This window comes from Ailuropoda melanoleuca, chromosome 3, assembly GCF_002007445.2.
Source record: "Ailuropoda melanoleuca isolate Jingjing chromosome 3, ASM200744v2, whole genome shotgun sequence".
Classification (NCBI taxonomy): Eukaryota; Metazoa; Chordata; class Mammalia; order Carnivora; family Ursidae; genus Ailuropoda; species Ailuropoda melanoleuca.
Window position 1 is genome coordinate 55,411,156 of NC_048220.1, and position 19,257 is coordinate 55,430,412.

A 19,257-nucleotide genomic window follows, 5' to 3' on the forward strand; every position below is an offset into this window, starting at 1 on the left:
GAGGGATTGCGGCCCGTTCTCCACTGATGTTCTGGCCACTTTAACTCTGTTTCTGTTGGTGCTGCTCAACCCTGCAGCGTCCCGGGATGTGTGCCCCACCATCGGCGTCCTAGCCCTCACTTCCTGGGCCAGTGCGTCTCTGTCCTTTGTGTTTCTAACACCACCAGCCACCAGCCGCCAGCTGCCCCGCACGCTCCCAGAGCTCCTGGTCTCAGTCTGGTTCCAGTGAGCACACCAGAACTCCGTTTCAGTCTGATCACGTGCGTTCCCGCCTCACGGTCTCAGTCTCCTGTCTCACGGGTGCCAGTCCGCGATTCCGCCCGTTCCCCTGTGCAGGTGGCTACTGCTTCCCGGCGCCCAAACGCGGTGGCTCCCTCCCCCTTCCGTTTATCTTCCAATATCTGTGCGCGGTTTAAGGGCTCCCCACATCATACCTCAGTACTCATCGCTGGAGATGTTCATTTGTAGAGATCCAGATGTATCTTCCTGCGTCTCAGGCTGATTCTGTGGATGTCAGGCTGGTCTGGTACCTATCTAGCTCAACTCAGGGGACCGGCTGAAAAAGGGGTCCCCTACTCCTCCGCCATCTTAATTCTGGGGAAGAGATACTTTATCATATACTTTAGATTCAACGTTTATTCAGTTGGACCTAACTTCTTATTTTTTTTTTGCATAATTCACTTCATTNGCTGTCTCGCGGGTGCCGGTCCGCGATTCCGCCCGTTCCCCTGTGCAGGTGGCTACTGCTTCCTGGCGCCCAAACGCGGTGGCTCCCTCCCCCTTCCGTTTATCTTCCGATATCTGTGCGCGGTTTAAGGGCTCCCCGCTTCATACCTCAGTACTCATCGCTGGAGATGTTCATTTGTAGAGATCCAGATGTATCTTCCTGCGTCTCAGGCTGATTCTGTGGATGTCAGGCTGGTCTGGTACCTATCTAGCTCAACTCAGGGGACCGGCTGAAAAAGGGGTCCCCTACTCCTCCGCCATCTTAATTCTGGGGAAGAGATACTTTATCATATACTTTAGATTCAACGTTTATTCAGTTGGACCTAACTTCTTATTTTTTTTTTGCATAATTCACTTCATTCCTTTTAGTTAATCTTTCTAAATGTGTCCTTAAGTGTTAATTCATTTTATGTATATTGTTAATTATGTGTACTTAACATTAGCTCAACCCTAAATCATCTTCTCATCTCAAGGTTCTTACTTTTATCAAATGTTCTATTTCATTTTACCTGGTCCAACCTAGACTGGTTGCCCTCTATACTAGTTGTGAAGCTACTTTCTTTGATTTATTTCCCTTGAATTGAATCTTCTGTCCAATCTTTCTGAATTCTGTGTCTTCCTTTTGGTTTATTACTTCATTCTGATAGAGTGTATTCTCTAGAAGCATCCTGAGAAAGAGTATTGGTAGTACGGTTGACCTCACCTCCCTTGAGCAGCACAGGAGTTAAGGGCATTGACCCCTGTATGGTTGAAAATCTATGTGTAACTTTTGACTCCCCCAAAACTTAACTACTAATAGCCTGCTGTTGACCTGAAGCTTTAATGATAGTTGATTAACACATTTTTTTGTGTTATATTTTATTATATGCTGTCTTCTTTCAATAAAGTAAGCTATAGAAAAGATGTGAAGAAAATCATAATATTAAGAAAAAATGTTTTTGAAAAGGAGAAAATACATTTGCGGTACTGTAGTATTTACCCAAAAAAATCTGTGTAGAAGTGGACCTGCACAGTTCAAACCTATGTTGTTCAAGGGTCAACAGTAAATGTTTTGAAATGTTGATGTTTGGAAATGTCTTGCTTTCTTTTCTCTTTCTTTCTTTCTTTCATTTTTTTTGAAGATTTTATTTATTTATTTGAGATGGAACAAGGGAGAGAGGAAAGGAGCATGAGTGCATGAGCGGGGGGAGGGGCAGAGGGAGAGGGAGTAGCAGGCTCTCTACTGAGCAGGGAGCCCAACACAGGGATTGATTCCAGGACCCTTGGGATTATGATCTAAGCAGAAGGCAAATGCTTAACCAAACTGAGCCACCAAGGCACAGCTGGAAATGTCTTGTTTTCTACTCACATTTGATTGGTAGTTTGACTGGGCATAACATTTTAGGCTATAAATTATTTTCCTTTAGAAGTATATGTTATTCCATTGTCTTCTAGNTTAGGCTATAAATTATTTTCCTTTAGAAGTTTATGTTATTCCATTGTCTTCTAGCTTCTGTTATTTTTGTTGAGTAATCTGATTCCTGATTCTTGGTGTGATTTTTTTTCTCTCCTTCTAGAAATTGAAACATTTTCTTTTCATCCAGTGTTCTGAAATTTCATGATGATTTGCCATGATTTGGTTCTTTTTTCATCCCTTGTATTGAGCCTTTCAATCTGGCAGCCAAGTTCTGGGAAATTTTCTTGAGTTATTTTTTGGTTCTTTCTTTTTTACAATTCTTTTATTTGAATTGGTTGAATAATGTTCTCTGAATGTTCCTTTAAAAAAAAAAAAGAGTATCCCATTCTTGTTTCATGATTGCTTTATTCTCTTTTTAACTTAGGATATTGGGTTTTTTATTTATTTTTATTGTGTTTTTATTTAATTGACATATAATGNGAGTATCCCATTCTTGTTTCATGATTGCTTTATTCTCTTTTTAACTTAGGATATTGGTTTTTTTATTTATTTTTATTGTGTTTTTATTTAATTGGCATATAATGTATTATTATTAGTTTCAGAGGTTGAGTTCAGTGATTCATCAGTCTTATGTAATACCCAGTGTTCATTACATCATGTACATCTTAATGTCCATCACATAGTTATCCCCATCCCCCCACCCCCCACCCCTCCAGCAACCCTCAGTTTGTTTCCTATGATTAAGAGTCTTATGGTTTGTCTCCGTCTTTGATTTTGTCTTGTTTTATTTTTCCCTCCCTTCCCCTATGATCCTGTTTTGTTTCCTAAATTCCACATGAGGGAGATCATATAATTGTATTTCTGTGATTGTCTTATTTCGCTTAGCATTATACCCTCTTGTTCCATCCACGTCATTGCAGGTGGCAAGATTTCATTTTTTTTTTGATGGCTGAGTAGTATTCCATTGTATATGTATACCTCATCTTCATCATCCATTCATTTGTCAGTGGGCATCTGGGCTCTTTCCATAGTTTGGCTATTATGGACATTGCTGCTATAAATATGGGGATGCAGGTGCCCCTTTGGATCACTTTATTTGTACCTTTGGGGTAAATACCCAGTAATGCAATTGGTGGATCAATAGGATAGCTCTATTTTCAACTTTTTTGGGACCCTCCATACTGTTTTCCAGAGTGGCTTTACCAGCTTGCATTCCGACCAACAGTGATGCTGGGTTTTTTTAAAGACATTTTCTTCTATGGTATAGGCTGTGTTCCCTCTAGTATTTGTTGATTGATTGATTGATCGTTTTGGCTTTTTCATTTCACATTAGAATTTTTAATCTTATGCCTGATCATTTTTAAAGAGTGGTGAGCTAAAATGCTCATAGGGAGGTCTCCATAGTTGAACATGGCTTGCATAATAAGAGGTGAACTGTATAGTATACTAGCTGATCTATTTTTGGGGTGAACTCCTGCTTTAATATCTTCAGAATTTTTCTCTTGGGCCTGTGAGATTCCCCAGGGACTCTTTTAGCCTCCTGAATGGCTAACAATGTTCTGGGAGCTGGATGGAGGCAATGGGGAATCTCCATTTTCTTTTATTTTAATCCCTTGCTTTTGGTGGTATTCTCATCTTTCACTGTGCCTAAAGATGGTTGGTACTGTTTATGTTTTCCCTTCTCCAGAGGATGAAATTAGTTTTTTGTTGGGTAGGAAAATAGTGGTTGCTCAGTGGCATGGAGAGGAATAGAATATTGAGGGATAATTACTTCTTAATTGATTTGCAACTCTCCATGTTATACCTACCCACCCACCCCCAGCTTCCACTTCCAAAGATAATTTGTGCCACCGGTTTCTGAGTCTTTTAGGATTCTTGGTGTGACTCAAGTTGGGTCCTAGTTTTCCTTGCAGCCAGCTGAAAATTCTAATATTTTGAATCTTCTAAGTCAGTTACCACTTATCCATTTACTTTATAGCTTCTAAGACATTGTTACTGTTGTCTTTTCTTCTAGTTATTCTTGAGGTTTTATGCCTTGGACTGTAGTTTCAAGATGGTGTGAAATTTAGATGTACACGTTCAGCTTATTCTTTTAATCAGAAGTTCCAAAAGTAAAAATTATTCATGTTCATATTTAAAAATTGCAACAGTGTATATAAAGGTATGAAAGAAAGAATAATACATTTTCCTCTACTTTCCCTCTGAATACACACCACCCAGAGGTAATTAGAATAAGTTAACATGTGTACCCTTCCAGGTATTTTTTATTTATATTTTTATTTATATAGAATAATGCATATAGGGGCGCCTGGGTGGCGCAGTGGTTAAGCGTCTGCCTTCAGCTCAGGGCGTGATCCCAGCATTATGGGATCGAGCCCCACATCAGGCTCCTCCTCTATGAGCCTGCTTCTTCCTCTCCCACTCCCCCTGCTTGTGTTCCCTCTCTCGCTGGCTGTCTCTATCTCTGTCAAATAAATAAATAAAATCTTTAAAAAAAAAAAAGAATAATGCATATAATATGAAGAATCAAGAATAAAATTTTACTGTATAAATACACATATGGTATATAGTATAAACATATACTATGTATATTTAATATGTGTTGAAATTATGGAGTTCCNCCTGCTTCTTCCTCTCCCACTCCCCGCTTGTGTTCCCTCTCTCGCTGGCTGTCTCTATCTCTGTCAAATAAATAAATAAAATCTTTAAAAAAAAAAAAGAATAATGCATATAATATGAAGAATCAAGAATAAAATTTTACTGTATAAATACACATATGGTATATAGTATAAACATATACTATGTATATTTAATATGTGTTGAAATTATGGAGTTCCAAGTTGATCTGTACATCAGTATGTACAGATGTCTTAACATTTTAATTGTTTAATACTATTACATTGTATGAGCTTTTCCTAATAAGATCCCAGTTGTTAGATACTTGTTTCCTATTCATCTTTTTAATATTATTACCAGTAGTGCTACTATAAATATTCAGATACACATACTTTTTCACTACCTGTTAAAGTATAGTGTTTGTTTAATTTTTAAGAATGGAATTATTTAGTCAAAGGGTATATGCACTTTACTCTTCAAAGAGCTTATGCCTCTACTGATTATATATAAAAGTATCTTTTTTAATATCCTGTGTGACTTAGCTATTATCAGGTTTTTAAATCTTTGGCATTCTGGTAAATGACAAATGCTATCTTGTCATTTTAATTTGCTTGTTATAATTATGTGTGAGGTTAATTGTGCTTATTGGACATTCTTTTTTTTTATGAGCTGCATATTCAGTTCACTTAGCCATTATTCTTTGGATTATTCATCTTTTCTGGGTCGATTTGTAAGAAGAGCTCATTATACTGGGAAGAATTTTGCCGTTTATTTCTCACATGTCTTGCAGCTATTTCCGCAGAATTGTCCTTTCTGTTTTTGACATTGTTTACTGTATTTTTGCTATATGGTCAATATATTTTAAAACGAAAAATTATTGAACAAGTATTGGGTTTACTCTCCTTGGCCCAAATTATTTTCTTCAGAGTTTTAAAATGTTATAAAGTGTTTGAACTATTGATTTAACATTTAGAAGGTATCAACAATACTTTATTTCAATGAACTAGTTTATAGAGTAAATTAAAATTTTCTTTTATTCTGATTCTAACTTTAAAAAGACCATTAACTAAAAAAAAAAATAAAGACCACTAATTAAACTTCATGTTCATATATCTTACGTTATTTAGCTAAAAAAATATTTCTTTTTCAGTGCTCTACGCAAGAGTTCTTCTTGATTGTCAAAACTCTGTATCACCTGAAGTCAGAATTTCAAGCATTGATACCTGCTGTTAATTCCCACGTTCGGTCAGACTTGCTCCAGACATTTATTTTAGAAATTCCTGAACTCCTCAGTCCAGTGGAGCATTACTTAAGGATACTTAATGAGCAAGCTGCCAAGTAAGTAGTAGACTCTTCGATTACTGTCACTGCTGGAAAGAAGGAACTAATAGATTTGCCATTTGTTGTTGGATTCGAATTGTAAGCTTCCCTCGCGGTAATGGTAGAAGTGGCATGTGAAATTAGAAAAGTGGTGGGATGCTAAAGGCTGTCTATGATAGCTGGAAGTAACCCTCCACCATCTAAAACTTAGGCAGTTCAGTATCTAGGACAGATACAGTACTTTTGCAGGTACCAGATGATGAAAAGGTAAAGCCCAGGCAGAGCAGGTAATAGCAGTTTATTGGTTCAAAAGTGGGAGTCAGGTGGCAGCTTACACTTATTTCCTAGATATCCAGTGGTAGTCTGCCTTATATTTAGAAACCACAGAAGCAAAATAATCCTTTATGAGGTAGTCGTTTTACAGTTCATCCCACAAAGAACTCTGTATGAAAGGGGGAAAAAGACAGTATTTACTTCTGTGTTTATTTTCTGCATAGGTGAAAAACAAATATTTAATTTTATCTCTCATTTTCACCATGGGAATCATGAACTTGCAAAATGAAAATGATGTTTAGACAGATAATTTTGTCTATCTTCAAAGAAATTAAGAAACCAACCATAAATACTTAGTGATAGAGCTGGAATTAGAGCCTTGTTTTCATGATTCCCAACCCTTTGGTATTTTATCATGCTGTGAAAAATAATTGATAACTGGTATAGGTGGTATGCTTCAGTGTATGTATTTGCATTTTTTTCATTTTTTAGAACTGGGGATAAAACTGAATTATTCAAAGACCTTACTGACTTCCCTTTAATAAAAAAGAGAAAGGATGAAATTCAAGAAGTTACTGACAAGATCCAAATACATTTGCAAGAAATACGAAAAATACTAAAAAATCCTTCTATACGATATGTGACAGTGTCAGGACAGGAGGTAATGTCAAACGTACTTTTATTTTGCATTTGTTTATCTCAAAGTAGGAAAGCTGTTTTAAAATGTAAACAAAAATCCGAGGATAGGATGAAAGTTTTTTTTCAGATTTTCTCTTTTGTTCCTTGGAAATATGATGTAATACTTTGTTTTGGTAAGAATTATTTTAATAACAGCATTTTGTGTGTTTATTTACTCTCTTGGTAAAATCTGCAACTTAATATTACATATGTTTTAATATTGTTTGTTGAAATTGTATTCTAGAAAACGTGACTCTTATAAATAATAACTTACAGGATTCATTTACCCTAAATCCATGAGAGAGAAGTTAGTCTTTGATCTCTGGCCTGCAGGTAATGAAATGATACAAAGTGAACCACCCGTGTTGATTGGATCACACAGTGATTAAAAAGGCAGGGTTTCCTTCTGAAGCCGCTAGAGAACAAATAGCAAGAAAAAAACAAACCAAAAAACTAGAGTGAAAACCTACAATTAGTGAGTCTTCCATAAGATGATGTAAGGGATGCTCAGAATGTGTTTTTTGGTATGCATACTTCAGTTTACAGTTCGATGTTATCAATATCTGAGTGAGAACCGGGAAGAAGTATGCTTTTCACATGGGGTTGTATCCTTTAGTCTTATTCTGAGTCTTGAGGCACGCTACTTCTGCATCTTATGTTTAATAAAATAGAGAGATTCTAACTGAGGGAATTTGAGAAATTCTACTTTGTTAAAATAGCAAATTAGGAAATTTGTGAGTAATTTCCTCAGGATGAACATTTTATTCAGGATTTTAAAAAGCAGATATTTTTCAAGTGGGGAAGAGCTTAATTTCAAATAAAATTTTTAAACATTTGCATTACTTTATGTATTTGATCAAAAGACTGCTGATTTGTGTAATTATTTAAAATAAGAAACCCTACAGCAGATTATAATCTTTATTAAAATATTTATTAATCTTGTGCCATTTAATAGACCATTGATTCAGTCAGTCTGTCTTTTGGGCTCAAATTAAATCTTTTGGACTCAGGCAGACCTTTCACAGTGTAGTCCACATAGAAGTCTATATAATAGAAAAATAATTTGACAATATTTATACTTAGTTGCCCCTTCCCAGCCAAATACTTAATTACATCACTTGGTTTCACTTTGCAGTCAGGACCTTACAAAGCGAACAAGTGACCTTAGGACCACTGTTCTGGGCTATTTGTTGAAAATGAGATGACCAAAACTGCTTAATAACATCAATAAAAGAAACGTAGTAGAAAAGTGGTTACGGTAGGAAAAAGCTGGGTGTGTAAGTGTCACTTACCCCGCTTACAAGCTATGTGACCAAAGCAGAATCACTTGTGTTGTGAGACTTCTCCAAAGACCAATTGAGTCAAAATATATGGAACTACTTTTTAATCATACATTAAGCACTATGTAAATGTTATTCATATACTACTATTACTGTAGTTACCATTTGTCATGCACTTGATCAGCATGGTGCTAAGCACTGTACATATATTACTTAACATTTGTAACAACACAGAAAGGGGTTATTCCTATTTTGTAGTGAATCTAAGTGAGGGTTAGAGTAGTTAGGTGAGTTACCTAAGTCAGAAGCCCAGTCCTCCCTGACTCCAGTCTTTCTGTCAGTTCCTTATTTCACTCTACTCACAAATATTAACACAGGGATTATCAACGTCTTGGGTTTTATTTTATGAAATCTAGGCATTTTAGAGCTCATACTATGCAAACTAAAATAAAGCTTAAGTCTTGGGAAGATAGTCCTGGGTCCAGCTGGCAGTTTTACAGTGAAAATGGGGAAAACTGGTCAGGAATTCATAAGGGATAGTAGATTAGATTTTTTTTTTCTTTTTTTAATCATGTGGCAGTGAGGTTTAAGAAAAAGCACAGTAGAGAGATGAAATAATTGGACTACAAATAATTAGGGAGATATAAATTATCTTATTCCTTACTTAACCTTTATTAAGTTAAGGTGATGAGTGTGAGGCAAGAAATTTCTTAGTTATTAATTGTGGGATGATTTCTTACTGGTTCTTAAAAACCTATAGAGGGGCGCCTGAGTGGCTCAGTTGTTAAGTGTCTGCCTTCGGCTCAGGGAGTGATCCCAGGGTGCTGGGATCGAGCGCCGCATCGGGCTCTCTGCTCTGCTGGGAGCCTGCTTCTTCCCCTCCCACTCCCCCTGCTTGTGTTCCCTCTCTCGCTGGCTGTCTCTCTCTCTGTTCAAATAAATAAATAAAATCTTAAAAAAAAAATTTAAAAAAAAATAAAAACCTATAGAAATTGAATAGTATATCAATACAGAATCACTTTTATAACATTTTTTGAGAATTAGTGATTCTGTTCAAACAACAAATGAATTCTCAATATTCAGCATTGTTATAGTCAAATTCTCTTTTAGAAAATTATACTAATGGTATCAGCAAATTATTTAAAGATACTTACAGGACCAAGAACAGACTCCGTCAAATATGATTACCTCTGAGAAGTGAGAGAGGAAGGCAGAAAAACCATTATTTTGTATGTGCTTCTTATTTTATACCCTTCTGTTCTGAAATTTTATAACTTTGTAATGATTTTTTAAAAACCTGTTCTAGCAGCCCCACACAGTGCATTGATTTTATTATTGGTAAAAATAAATAGATTGTCAAGCCAGTGATACTTTTGACAGCTTTCCTTTTTCACCTCTGTTCCTAGTTTTTATGTACTCATTAGAACACTATAAGCCTTATTGACCATGTGTGTTACTATCTCTGACTCTGAAAGTATTTGTAAGAAAATAACAAAAGCAGAAACTTAGCTCACTGCCTCTGTGATAGTTTTTCTCATATTTTATGTATATGGAGAATCATCTTTTAACCTTGAATCAAATATGGAGTGCGTATGGGGTGATATTTAGATTTGGGGCAGTATTGGTAAGTAGTAGCATTCTTAAGGAAAAGGGAAGAAATATTGGGGGAAAATATTTAGAAAAAATTTTTATTAATTCATAGCATGCAGCACATCCAAATTCTGCTTAGTGTGTTTAAGATGTGAAAAGCATTCTCCATTAAATCTTACTTCTAAAGGAAAAAAAATTGAAAATTCTTGAGAGAGAAGAAAGAAAAGAGGGAGAGTAGGAATGGGTTAAATGTGGTATTGGAGAAAACAGAGAGCAGTTTCTGGAGTAAATTAAGCAAACTTAGCAATGATGCGAGTCCAGTGATATGACAGGCTGTAATTTGAGTAACAGTATCTAACATTTAACCAAGACAGAATTGAATCCCGGGAGGATGTGAGAAATTGCTAGAACAAATCAAGGCATACTTCTTATATCAACACCTGAGAAACAGTAGTCAGGAACTATAGAGCAGGGAAAGGTGCTATGAGAATTTTCTAAGATTTCTGAAATATATGTTAATTTCCAATTTTAGTTAGTTTCCTTTTCTGTAGCAGTAAAGGCCTTTTTTAAAAGGCTTTGTCTGCTCATTCTTAGAATGTTTGTAAAAAGAAGCAGAGAAAATTTCCTGTTCCTTAGGCAGTGTAGAAGAGAAAAAAAACAAAAACAAAAAACAACCTGCTAGTAGATGACAGTTCTGAACAGAAACCCCAGCTGAGAAGAAGAGGACACAAGGTCCAACACCAACTTGAGGAAGTAACCCCAGGGGTGTAACAAGCAGGAGGTCCATGTCAGCCTTCCCAACTCTCACCCTCTTTTCCATTGAGTATTGGCTCTGCATATGGCTTGTTTGAGGAGCTGTGGTCCTTAGAGTAGACCCTTGATACTTACAGATTGAACCATTATGGTCCTAACCTTTCCCAGTGTGCTTTAAAGGGCCATGACTAGGAGCGATTTGTGATGTGTGTAAGGTGAAATTTGAATCCAGTGCCCCATGATGCAGCGTTATGGCAAATTACTTAAGTAAGCCAGCCTACCTGGCTGCCTTGTGATCTCACTGAGGCAGTTTTAGCTTCTTTTCAAAATTTCCACCTTCCCTCACACAGGAACTCTTGTGGAGCTCTGTGTTTTTATGGATCTACATTGTCCTTTCCAAGTACTAGGGAGCCACTGCGGCCCTGCGTTTTGCTGTTTGCTGCAGGCATAGCTCTTCCCAGAATTATTTTATAAAAAGATCAATATGCCTTTCTGGTAGGACATTTACAAATAATATTTAAGCAGAATTTTTTATCATGGTCTTAATGTGCTTTTATCTTTCTCGTCAATGATATTTATTTTGTGGTTTTTTTCCTCAGTTACTTTTTATAGCTGAGGGGAACTTTTTTAGACTCTTGACTCTTCACTGTTTAACTGGGTGTGGCAGATTTGAAATTGTATTAATTCCTCTCTATACAAGAAGACATCATTAGTCCCAAAATTTTTTCTGAGGCTGAAAATTCTTAAAATTAACCAATAATTTCTATATTATAATTAACGTAAAAACTATATAGATAAACAAACTCAAAAGATAGGCCAATATTATTAATAATATGCATATTATAAATACCAGAAATGTTATAAAACTGGTATATGTAAAAAAGTTCCCGTAGCCATCAAAAAATTAGTGGTAGCCACAGAGCTTCTGGGTTTCCTCCTCTATAAAATAAGTGTGTGTTTATTCATTTAAAACACTAAATTTCATTAAAGCAATACAGGAGAGTGAGCAGGAGGAAGAGACAGCATACAACTACTGAAAGGCACGCTAGAAGAAGTAGATTTCACTTGCTTCCTGATTGATTTCAGAAAACCTTGCTCGCCGAGCACAGTTGGCTCTGTAAAGATATGGTTCATACAAATGAAAACTTAAAGAAAACACTCATGGGAAGAAATCTCTTCTTCCCTTAATAGCTGAAGAAATCAGTGCTTTTTCATGAGGATACTCTTAGAGCACTTGGGCTCTGTGGATAAAAGCTATGACAATAAGTCCTCTTCTTCAAAATAGGGGATGGGCCACATCTGAAACTGGTATAACACATCATAATTGGTATTTTAAAATTGTATATACTTAGAACTTCAGTCTTATTACTGAGTAATAGAATTCTTAAGGGGGTACTAATAAATGAAAGAGGCCGTTAAAAAAAGAAAAATCACTGCTCATAGTGCACATGACAGTGTTAAAATATTAAAATGCCGAGTTACATGTTTATTACAAACCTTTGCTCAATACACATTGTACTTTATCCCAAGTATTCAACCCTAATTAATGATATTTGGTTGTATGAACATGTATGACCTTTCCTATTAACAGTACTGGATTTTGGGACGCCTGGGTGGCTCAGTAGGTTAAGTGTCTGCCTTCAGTCCAGGTCATGATCCCAGGTTCCTGGGAGCGAGTCCCACATCAGGCTTCTTGCTTGGTGGAGAGCCTGCTTCTCGCTCTGCCTGCCTCTCCCTCTGCTTATGCTCTCTCTCTCTCTCTCTCTGACAAATAAATAAATAAAATATTTTTTAAAAAATACTGGATTTATTTTGAATGTTTAGAATAGTATTTACTAAACTTATAACACAATTTTGAGGAAGCTTTAATAATGGTTAATCTTTTAAATATCGAACTTTTATTTGTATTTCTTTTAGTTTATGATTGAAATGAAGAATTCTGCTGTATCTTGTATACCAACTGATTGGGTTAAGGTTGGAAGGTGGGTTTAAAATTACATTTTTTCTTATTAATGTGAATTATAATGACATGTGTATACCCGTACACTACTGGAATGAAACTAACCACGTCCTTGACATAAAAAGTAATTCTTTCCCTTTGGTTTTCTTGTGGAACTTTTAACCAAAGAAATAATTATTTTAAATCTTTTTATCATTTATTTAAAAATACTTTTTCCAAAGAGTATCTTATTTGTATACATTTGTTTTCCTGTTTTGTAAATTACCATTTTATTCTTATACCTCAGAGTACACTTTAAACACATGAAAAAAAATATCGGGGACTGTTCAATTATAATTTTAATTTGGTTGCTTGAATTTCTTGATGAGTGCTATACCTGAAATTTCTTTTAGGAAGCTGAAATTTCATTATCTGCCTCACTGAACTCTGCATTTCTTTAGTCTTGATGCTTTCTGTGGCACATAATTATAATAGTTCTTTATGGCTTCTTTTTTGTAAGTTATATTATGAATTGATGAAAACACATTAATCAAAAACAGAATTAGAGAATCACATTGAGACTGCCTTTTCTTGATTAGGCACTAATCCCCCAAAGGGGACTCATTTAAAGTAGTGGGATTAGCGAAAAATATACTCCTGTGAGTAGTATTCTTTGTGAGTATTTATTGCTCCTTTTATTAATACGCTTGCATGAACTTGAGATGAAAATGTTACATTTGCCTAAGTGAGCAAAAGAGGAAGTAGTATAGTAGCTGGTTTTATATGAAGGAACTCTGTTAAGGATAGAAGAAAATTTTGACATCTGTGAATGATTATTATTACTTTAATTAAAAGAAGAAAACTAGTATCCATTGCCACTATCAAAGGATTCTGAAGGCACAATCATGGGTTTCTTTAGCTCTGTTACCACTGTCTTTTTGTTTTTTGTTTTTCTCCTGTGTTACTAGAAGCTGTAGGTGAGATTTGAGTATTGTTGATTTTAGGAGCTATTTTCTCTGTTCACAGGCTNATTGTTGATTTTAGGAGCTGTTTTCTCTGTTCACAGGCTCTCTTTCCTTTATCTACCTTTGTCCTATCCTACAGCTCATGAATGGAAGTATGTTTTATGAAGAGAAATTATTTAAAATTGTACATCTAATTATCTAAGAAACTGAAATGTTTCACTAAATGAATTTTGTCAGAAGAAAAAGCTATGATAAATATATTTGCATAGAAATCTAGATGACATTTCAGAGGCAACACGGAAGGTGTAAATCAGTGCCAGGATCTTTTGAACATTTAATGATGTAAATTGAATGAATAAATAAGATGGTTTTGGGGAGGTTCATTGTTGTTTTTATATGTCGCTTGGCTATCGGAACCTTGACAGGGATAGGTTAGAGTATTAGTCAGATTTTGAATATGAAAGTCTCACCCCAAGTCCAATAACTGGGCACATTAAACATAATTGTGACAGGAGTTCGGGAGCAAACAAAGAACAGTAATTACACTTTGTCATCACCTGTCTATCACTCAACCGTGATCTTCTCTTCTCAAAGGTCCAATCATAATAGTAACATCAACAGCAGTAGCAATCACCACCTCCACACAACAACTCTTAACATTGGGTACTAATGACATAGGACATAAATACTGTGCTAAGCACTCTTATCCTCTCAACAGTACCTATGAGGTGGATACTATCACTATCCCCATTTTACAGATGAGGAAAGGGATATTTAGAGAAGGTCATTTACATTTGCCCAAGGTCACATAGGTGTAGCAAGTAAGTGGTTAGAGTTAGAGCCTTGATCCGGATTTTTTAACTGGGGACCCATGGCATCCCCTGTTNCCCCATTTTACAGATGAGGAAAGGGATATTTAGAGAAGGTCACTTACATTTGCCCAAGGTCACATAGGTAGCAAGTAAGTGGTTAGAGTTAGAGCCTTGATCCGGATTTTTTAACTGGGGACCCATGGCATCCCCTGTTGTGCTCTGCAGCTTCTTGATGAAGCAGCAGGGATGATACATGAGCCCACAGGAGGAGCAGGTCGTATTTCTTCCCTTCTGGGGCCACTGTAAACCTACGGTTAGATCATGAAACATTCCTCTTCTTTGATTGCCTCTGGAATTAATGCATTGCTGTTCTTTGTAATTCTTTATATTTTTCTTTTTTCACTGAAATACATTAATTATACGGGAAAGTATAAAACATGAAGAATAATAGGACTTTCATCAATGTGTCCAGCTTTGTCAGGACTTACGTGCTTCTGATCTCTTTTTAATAAGCATTTTCATTTAGTATAATTTAAAGAAATAGCTTTCTGCTTATGAAGTGGAAATTCTAAACTTTGACTTTGCCGTATGGATATAATTTGAAATGCATTTTAGAGCTCCTGAACAAAGTCCTGTGAACTCCAAGTACTTTAGTTACAACAGAGATCTTTGGAATCAATAGAGTTCACCATAATTAAAGAATGTTCTCTGTTTACAGCTATTTACTTTCAAGGTTCATCAGAGAATAATAAATAACTACTTTAATTTTCTAAAGTGATGGCATTAGTGATTTCTTAGTAACCTTGATTTCCTATTTATGTTTCTTCCTCTCTTCTAGCACAAAAGCTGTGAGCCGTTTTCACTCTCCTTTTATTGTAGAAAATTACAGACATCTGAATCAGCTCCGGGAGCAGCTAGTCCTTGACTGCAGTGCTGAATGGCTTGATTTTCTAGAGTGAGTTTACAATGAAAAATATAATCTGACTTTTTGCTATGAGAAATAGACCGGAAAATCTTTCCATCAAAAAGAAAAGTAGAGATTACTGCTTGTGACCTGCCATAAAATAGTTGAGTACATGTGTTCTCTGTTTTATTTTTAATCCATTGAAATGTAAGCTCATCTTAGTCTTTAATGAGAGACCTAATATACTCTATTGTTACCGTACTAATATTTAGTTGCTAAGGGTTTGGTGGAGTCACTTTTTGAAATGCCACCTTGGGCTTCCTTTACTTTTCTTATAAAAAGTCTTAACATTTTCATAGTTGGAAAAGAATGGGTTAGTTGTTTTATTTTTATTATCACCATTTCATTTTTTTCTTACTTTTTTACATCCTGAATATTTTCTTCCTTTTTATTTTAAAGAATTTTAAATATGGGAAATTTGAAATAATACTGATATACCCTTCACCTAGATTTATCAGGTGTTAACATTTTGCCACATTTGTTTTATATCTCTCATACATTTTTTCCTGAACCATTTGAAAGTGTGATTTAGACATTATAACACTTCACCCCTAAATACTTAATTAAGCATACATCTAAAATTAAGGATATTCTACTATGTAATCTTAAAACCATTATCACATCTAAGAAAAATTATTAACTTAAGGAATATTGGGTTTCTTTAATTCTGCCCCCCTATTTATAAATGAAAGCTCTAATCAACTTTCACATGTTATATTTTGTTATTATGTTTCTTTTGTAGTTGAATCTAGAATAGTCCCCCACCTTTTTTGTTTTGTTTTAAGATTTTATTTATTTGAGTGAGAGAGCATGGGCAGGGGGGAGTGGCAGAGGGAGAGGGAGAAGCAGACTCCATACTGAGCAGGGAGTCCAATGGGGACTCGATCCCAGGACCCTGGGATCATGAATTGAGCCGAAGGCAGACACTTGACCAGCTGAGCTATCCAGGCACTCGACCTTTTTTGTTTTCTATGAGTTTTTTTTTTTTTGAAGAGTCTTTGCTATTGCTTCAAAGAATGTTTCATATCTGGATTTATTAATAGTTGTGTGTTCATATTGACAAGTTTAAGTCAGTGGTGTACTGGTAAATAAGAGGTTAACAGCCAGTTCTTTGGAAGAGTAGTAGTGTTTGTGGTGTTTGGTGTTTTCTGTAGTGTAAATACTCCTGCTGTGGTCGATGTCAAGCTACTGCTGGACTGAAGCTGGGAAGAGAGGTGTACAGCTGACTTTCATGAGTCCTTAGCTATGAGCCACTCATCTAAGCACTTTAGGTCATTATTCGTCATAAGAACTCTGTGACTGAAATAGTATCACCCCCAATTGACAAATGAATACACTGAGATACAGAAATAAGGAATAAGTTGCCTACATTGGGTTGGAGCCGAGGTTCAACGCAGGGTATCTGGTGGTAGGTTGTGCCCTTTACCATCAGGTTGTAGAGGCTGCCTGTGGTGAGCCCATAGACATCACTCTAAACAGAAACCTCTTTGGTAGTCTTTATCTTTAAAAACTTAAAGAGTAAATATTCAGTGAGGTTCTCTAGGGAGCTAAGTAACCAATCTGGCAAGTGAAAAAGAAGATATTACTTGACAGTTCTTAAACGGTAGTTGTTGATACCATTTTTGCCCGGAGGAGTCTTGAATTACAGCATTAGAAACACATTCTAATTTACTTATCCTGAATCTTCTGAGGTTATCTTAAGTCAGAATCTTGGACCCAGGGATAGAAACTTGGTATATTCAGTTTCTTTTCGAATTCACTTTCAAGTTTCCCATTTTAAGGGTCTTTGGGGCCCTTGAGTCACTAGTTCTCCTAGTATTCCCCTTAGAAATATCACTGAGAGACACCTGGCTGGCTCAGTTGGTAGAATGTGCGACTCTTGATCTTCAGGTTGTGAGTTTGAGCCCCATGTTGGGTGCAGAGATTACTTAAAAAAAAAAAAAGGAGTATCAGTGAGACATGAAAATTGGATGAAAATTAGTCCTTTCAAGCATCAAGGGCCGCATTCTAGGGTCCTAGGGATTTGATGAGATGATACATATTTGCTCTATTCATAGTATACAAGACTTTACAGATCTGGTTTATGTTCTCACTGTCATTATTCCAGACTAAAGAAAGTTCAGATCTCTTAGGCCAAAAACGTTGGCATTATCCTTTCCTCCTTTTTGTCCCTTTATCTTTTATCAAATTCTTGTTTGTCTTTTCCCTTTGGAATGTGTCTTTGATTTGCCCCTTCTCTGTGCTCTTCTAGCACCCAACTATTCTGTGTACCATTCTTCCTGTATCAGCTCTTTGCCTTCTACCAAATTAACCCAGGAGAATTCACCTTTCATCATATCACCCCTTCGAGTGAGGTGACATTAAGTACAACGTCACAGAAGAAAATGATACTTATGTTGTATTGCTAAGTGAAGAAGGATGCAAAACAGTATTGAAGGATGATGCAGTTCTGTGTAAATTCACATACATGTACAGTATATAAATCTTTTTATTTATTTATTTTTTTTTAAAAGATTTTATTTATTTATTCGATGGAGATAGAGACAGCCAGCAAGAGAGGGAACACAAGCAAGGGGATTGGGAGAGGAAGAAGCAGGCTCATACCAGAGGAGCCTGATGTGGGGCTCGATCCCATAACGCTGGGATCACGCCCTGAGCTGAAGGCAGGACGCTTAACCGCTGTGCCACCCAGGCGCCCCCTTTTTGTCTTTTAAAAAAAATTGAGAGAGAGGGTGCGCATAGAGAATATTGGCTGAATTTTTGCTAGAGCTTTTGCAGCTAGAGACCCCACTTGAGAACAACATAGATTGTTATGTACAATATTTATTAAGGTGCCAGATGGTATGAATATGATGTCATTTAAAAAAATGATTGGATTTCTGAGTTAAGATGGCAGAGGAGTAGGGGACCCCTTTTTCAGCCAGTCCCCTGAGTCGAGCTGGATAGGTACCAGACCAGCCTGAACATCCACGGAATCAGTCTGAGACGTAGGAAGATACATCTGGATCTCTACAAATGAACATCTCCAGCGCTGAGTATTGAGGTACGAAGTGGGGACCCCTGAAACCGTGCAAAGATATCGGAAGATAAACGGAAGGGGGAGGGAGCCGCCGCGTTTGGGCACCGGGCAGCGGTAGCCACCTGCACGGGGGAGCGGGTGGAATCGCGGACCGGCACCCGCGAGACAGCAGACTGAGACCGTGAGCCGGGAGCATGTACAACTAGACTGAAACGGAGCTCTGGTGTGCTCACTGTAACCAGACTGAGACCAGGAGCTTCGGAGTGCACAGGGTGGCTGCCACTGGTGGTGTTAGAAACACAAAGGACAGAGACGCGCCGGCCCTGGAAGTGAGAGCTGGGACGCCAGGTGTGGGGCGCACATCCCGGGACGCTGCAGGGTTGAGCAGCACCAACAGAAACAGAGTTAAAGGGGCCAGAACATCAGTGGAGAACGGTCCGCGATCCCTCTGGTCTGAGACAGAGGCTGAGATTTGGCCACTGCTGCTCTGACTCTCAGAAGAGGCACAGCAAACCACCAGGGAAAGCCACCAGAGAACAAGAGCCTGGAAATACCGGCTCACAGTGTGCCCATCCCCAGCCCTCCTCGCAGGGGACACGGAGACTCTACCCAAACAGGGTTGCCTGAGTATCCGCGCGGCAGGCCCCTCCCCCAGAAGGCAGGCTGAAAAATCAAGAAGCCCACATCCCTAAGATCCCTATAAAACAAGGGCGCACGGCCTGGGTCCCGGTCAGCAATTTGGGCTCTGGACAACCCTGCAAACTCCTCATCAGAATGAGGAGAAGGAGAAATCCCCCCCAGCAAAGAAAAGACAATGAGTCTGTGGCTTCTGCCACAGAACTAATGGATATGGATGTAACCAAATTATCAGAAATGGGATTCAGAGTAACAATGGTCAAGATGATGTGTAGTCTTGAAAAAAGTAT

General features: G+C 37.2%; 1 protein-coding gene across 6 annotated transcripts in view; it reads left to right on the plus strand.

The window, feature by feature from the left end:
• The window catches only part of MSH3 (mutS homolog 3), a 180,774-nt gene that overhangs the window by 90,214 nt on the left and 71,303 nt on the right, over window positions 1-19,257 (plus strand). For all 6 annotated transcript variants that reach the window (XR_004624118.1, XM_034656443.1, XM_034656445.1 and 3 more), the window contains exons 14-17: window positions 5,889-6,076; window positions 6,824-6,992; window positions 12,550-12,614; window positions 15,187-15,303. Coding sequence is in view for 5 of the 6 variants with exons in the window: in XM_034656443.1 (XP_034512334.1) it covers window positions 5,889-6,076; window positions 6,824-6,992; window positions 12,550-12,614; window positions 15,187-15,303 (539 nt within the window). In the remaining variant the exon portion in view is untranslated. The remainder of the gene's footprint in view (window positions 1-5,888; window positions 6,077-6,823; window positions 6,993-12,549; window positions 12,615-15,186; window positions 15,304-19,257) is intronic.